The following is a 5,548-nucleotide window of genomic DNA, read 5'->3' as shown; positions in this document are numbered from 1 at the left end:
ATGTCCCCGTAACTTTGCAAAAGGGCCGGATAAATAAGCTCCAGGCTTAAAAAAATAAGTACCTGGATCGATTCGTTTGACTAAAACTCTTCAGGGCGGTACTGTGCTCCAGCATGGCCGCCTTCTCTGGACTGAAAGAAGTAAAAGAATAAAGGAGTAAATTGTAATGTAGTTCTGTCCGTATGTATATATATATATGTGTGTTAATATAGACATGTGTGTGCGTGTGTGTGTGTGTGAGTTTCTGTGTGTGTGTGTGTGTGTGTGTGTGTGTGTGTGTGTGTGTGTGTGTGTTTGTTTGAATAGATTTTCTCCCATGTGGTGAGAAAAATATAACAAAAGAAGCAATAGGCACCTAGTTCATGTATTTTTAATATATTTTAAGAGATAGAATATTTGTGTAGTCCACCAGCTTCGCTTTTTACTAGTCATGACTGTGAAATCGGTATAAATATTGCTACTAAGTAGTTTTTAGTCCATGTTGGTTGCATAAACTTTCATGCAACCAACATGTACCTTCAAGGTACTACGTAACTGCAATATTTTCACCAATTTCCTAGTCATGAATAACAAAACGCGAAGCCGTTAGTCTATGTAAATATTCTACCTTATAAAATATATAAATGTATAAATTGTGTGCAATTTTGATATATATTTTGCTATATATATTAGAGAACTGTTCGGATGTTATTAGGATCGTAAAAATGTACGCAGTTCATTGAGAGATGAATTTAAATTTGTGAATAAAGGAGTTATATTATACGTAAGCTACTTCAAGTTTCATGATCAGATTTTGCACTAATCGGTCATGCTTGTATAGTTTGTCATTCACGATCCCGCAATTGTTCAGACTCAAATAACCTGATGAAATACTAAAACAGAAAATGCAAGAAAGCAAAACGATAAAACTCTTTAACCAAGGGAATTGGGATGATTCTACTTATGGAATCTAGCATATATCCTGTTATCCCTTAAATGAAGAGCGTGGTTAATTTTGAAGTTTTAATGAATTTTAACTCGGTGTTTTCATTTAAAACATTACGCCTTGTGAAATATCCGAATGAGAGAAAAGTTGAATATCTTTAAAGTGTGTATCGAATCTAGTGACAGTGACACCTTCCCGTTCAAAAGGAGAATCTTGTCAAAATGCATTCATCTTGTAAATATCTGAACTCTCGAGTTAAGTAGGTCAGTGCAGTTTTTCGATTTAATAAAAATGTATGTTCTTTCAGGTATACAGAGCCTAAACTTCTTTGAAGTATGCCCTAGATATCTCTAACATATTCCACTTAATGCTGTGTGTTATACCGCTGTACTTGAGGTTACAAATATGGCTTCCTAGATTTGAGTTTTTCCTTTAGTCTACGTGATTGAAAAAGATTACCAGTCCTAATGGCTCGGATCTCATGAAGCCCCCAATCAAGGAGCCCAAATGGTAGTAAGAGTACTGGCACTGCAAACACACTGTGAGCCACTGTTTTATGGAATGCAGAGAGTTCCGAGGTTCAAATTTTCTTTACTCGGCTGTAATATTCTTTAGTGACATGTGTTTTGTTACAGGTGACATTATAAGATAGATGTATGTATGTATGTATGTATGTATGCATGCATGTTTGTATGTAAGTGTAAAACACACAAATATTGTCAAGTTCATTGAAAATGCAACAGAGTTAATATCATGTGAGGCTTAGATTGTTCGCCATTCTATGAGTTACTGAAAGCATATAAACGTAGCATACACACATGAATACATACATACATATATACATATATACATACATATATATATACATACATATATTCATACAGACACACACACACACACACACACACACACACACACACACACACATATATATTATGTTACATTCCAACACATACACTCCAAGTGCATATGTTAATTTCGTTTAAAATAGAACAAAAAATGGCTTTTAATTAAGTTTCTGTTATTTCATATTAAATTCATGAATTATATTGTCTTATGTGGACTAGGTGTTCTACTACAAGTGTGTGACATTCAATGAAAATAGAATAGATTCCCATTCAGCTTAACTATATTAATTATTAATGAAATCGGTAGGACACTAATTTTTCCACCATGAATTTTGTTTTAATGGTCCAATAGTGAAGAATTGTTCGTCCTTAGGCCCCTAGATTTTCTTTTACTTGTTTTGACGAAAAACTGATAAAATGTCAATGTTCAATGATAAATTATGAACATTTCTGACGTCACAAAAATTGTAATTTTTAATGGTTTAGTCAAAGGCATATGGTTATAAAGCTGACATCCCAACCATATGATCTTGGCCTACGTCCAACAACACAGAACCTTGGCATGTATTTTTTAGTGTAGCCCTAGGCTGACAAAACCTGTGTGAGCAGATACTTCATTGAAGGAGTAGACGGAAATCTGATGTTGTAGAAATGTTTGAAAATTTGGGATAAAGTTGGAATCACATGAAACCGGGAGTTGTTTGTTTTGATAATCTATACACTTAAAAACTAACCAGTGATTTATCTTTAATTACATGCTTCTCTTCCATCTTGTATTGATAAAATGAAAATGCCAGTTAAGTGCTGATATCGACACTATCAACTATCCCATCTCGAATTTGAAGGATTTTGTGTCTAAGTAAGAAACCATTCTCCATCATCATTGTCCTCATTTCTACAAACTTCACATGACAGGGCATTTATTGCGAGGAAATCATCGCAAGTGTAGCTATTTTATAAAGTATTCTTATCGATGAGCTTAAAATATTCATTTCTACCGTAGAAACATTCATAACTTATTCATGGGTATTTTATCTGTATTGGATGCTACATTAAGTCAGTAAGTGGTTTAGATAAATTATGTTTATTTTCCTAGATCTACTGCTTCTATGTGTTTGTTCTATATATTTTAGATTTTCTGTGTATTCATGACTTTTGTCCGTGTAGTTTATACTGGACTTTCGGACGATGAATTCGGTAACCCTTTAATGAAGTTACTTTTGCTTATATCTCTTATTTTCGTCAATCCAAGATCATGCTTTATTATGCTTTAACGCATTGTGGAAGTGAGTACAGCCGGGTGAAGAACAATTAATTATTTAGTGTTGTTGGACGAAAATGCTGTGCACTACGTCATAGTTGTTAGAGACAATATAAAGTTCACTAGTGATATTTAAATGCATCGGTGTAGCTCGGAATCTGTGAATAAATACAAATTATAGACCCTTTAATCATCGGACGTACATCATTTAGGCATATATGGCTCAAGAGAAAGAAAACGTAGAGCAAATATTAATTACGTTTCTACAGTTCTAATACTATGCAAGAAATTTAGTCTTGACATATAAATCACTGTAAGGTATCTAACTCTATTAAATGGAAATGCAATCGGTGAGTTTATTTCACAGTATTTCTATCAGTTAATGTTATGGAGGTGAAACTTGATCAAACTAATGTGACACCAGCTGTATCCAAATTATGTAATGAAACAAATGTTTTCTTATTCGTTTAGACTTCTTCTTTGAATAAGTCGCTATTAAGATACACAGTCTGTTTGGAGTCATACTGATAATGCCCAATAAATCTACCGGACATTATTTTTAGTTTACTACTTAAGGAGTATTTAAATACTCTGTATATTATTAACTACGATATTTTCATATTGTATCCCTTACATTGATTAAAATGATTTTAATAATGATTATTAGTGTCTGACATGATTTAAAGTATTTCACTTAGAATTTCCAACTGATATGGAGATGATCTTTAGTTTCTGAATACAAATTATTCTCGATTGACTGCCATAAAATAATTATCTTGACTCACAAGAACTTTAGAATATTTTGGAAGCACTTACTCTGAAAGAATGTTTCAAGTTGTCAACCTACTTTAAATATGCAATATTCACATGAACTGGAAATCCTGGCATCCGTGAGCGTCTTTTGGCTTCAAGTTTTATTTCTGAAAATTGTTATCCCTTATATTTACGTACTTAATATGTAAAAAGTGACGATAGTATAGCACAAATACGCAAGGCAACAGTATTAAGGGAATCATAAATTATTCTTTTAGATGTATATTCTTTATTTGCCAATTTATTTTTGATAAAATGGAATTAAATTTTACAATTAACTAATGTTAATATGAAGATATATAAAGCATGGGGAACAAACAGAATCAGTAGAATTCGTATTTATATTGTTATGTCCTCAATAGATTTTTTTATTAACGAGTCCATGTGGTTCAGTGGTCGTTAGGAATGTTCGTTTCGATAGAATAAAATATTATTCGAAAGGCAAGAAATTAAACTGAGGCCCGAAAGATAAATTCACATAGAAAATTGTTAATGCAACCATAAATAAGGTATCTAAGAGCAACAAGCGGATATGCTGCCAGCCATCATTAAGACAGCGCTTTTCGAGAATACGTCAATACTCTCAAGAAACAAGATATATTTGATATTGCATAAAATCGTTTTAAACGCTTATCAAGAAGTAAGAATTATTCGCTGGCAGAAAAGCTTATGATTGCAGCATTAAACTTAATCCTACAAATGAAAGCAACGTATGAGTTATGTACTACAGAGAAAAAAGAACACCCAATAAATTTTACTCAGAGAAGACCTCTGTTTAAACGCTAGATCATTGGTATTACAGAAACACAAAGACACTTTAAGAAGCAACTCTTACAAATCCGAAAAACAACACGTCAATAGTCTAATGCACACATATACATGAATAATGAAATGGCTTCACATTAGGTGTTCTTCATTTCACCATAATATATTTCCCTCTTATATCTTGCCTATTTCTCTGATATCTCTATCTAATTTTTCTCTTCTTTCTTTTTAACCCTCACTCGTCTCTCCTACTCCTTCTTCATTATTGATGTGCTGGTTCGTCTCAGTTCAATGTAGCATGTGAGATCTCTGATTTGCAACAAAATATTGAAACACAGGCTCACACGCACACACGCACTCACTGGTTGATATGGTGTGGGAATATGGCCAATATTCAGGACGTTATGCAACGGTTGAATAACGAACATAGAGGTTTTCATTTTTTTATATTTTAATAAAACACAGAAAATGGGTTGTCATTGAATGATCAGCGCGAAACCCCTTGATAGTGAATTCATGTTGCTTTCTCTCTCTCTATTAGTATATATATGTATATATATGTATATATAGTGAAGTGTATTACCACTTAAGTGTGGCTGACCCCTAGGGGTGGATGTTACTGTTGCTTTAGCCCCAGGAGGACATCTCCTCCAGCTGGCTTATCGACACACTACTGTGTCCTGTTTGTTTTGCCAATGGAAGTTATTCCTCTCATCGCGATCGTAGCACGAACGGACCCGGGTTTCAGGGTTATTTCCCTTCGTCAGCGTCCGATAGCTACCGACCTTCGATGAGAGATATAAATTCTTGGCAACCTTAAGTATATTTTTCCAGTGAAATTCTTCACTGATATCGAAAAAGTGAAAACAAGCAATGTTAATTCTCTAAATGAAGTATTAACAGTAACTGCACGATAAAGTGAAGTGTATTTCCACT

The 5,548-nt window shown here is 33.6% G+C and overlaps 1 protein-coding gene across 1 annotated transcript in view; it reads right to left on the bottom strand.

Moving 5' to 3' along the window:
- The window catches only part of LOC106884224 (GTPase-activating Rap/Ran-GAP domain-like protein 3), a 1,434,052-nt gene that overhangs the window by 1,151,989 nt on the left and 276,515 nt on the right, over nt 1–5,548 (bottom strand). The window contains exon 2 of the mRNA XM_052965840.1: nt 63–131. Within this exon, the coding sequence (XP_052821800.1) occupies nt 63–131 (69 nt within the window). The remainder of the gene's footprint in view (nt 1–62; nt 132–5,548) is intronic.

This window comes from Octopus bimaculoides, chromosome 2 (assembly GCF_001194135.2).
Source record: "Octopus bimaculoides isolate UCB-OBI-ISO-001 chromosome 2, ASM119413v2, whole genome shotgun sequence".
In the NCBI taxonomy this organism is placed as follows: domain Eukaryota; kingdom Metazoa; phylum Mollusca; class Cephalopoda; order Octopoda; family Octopodidae; genus Octopus; species Octopus bimaculoides.
This window is presented reverse-complemented; position numbering and strand designations above follow the sequence as displayed.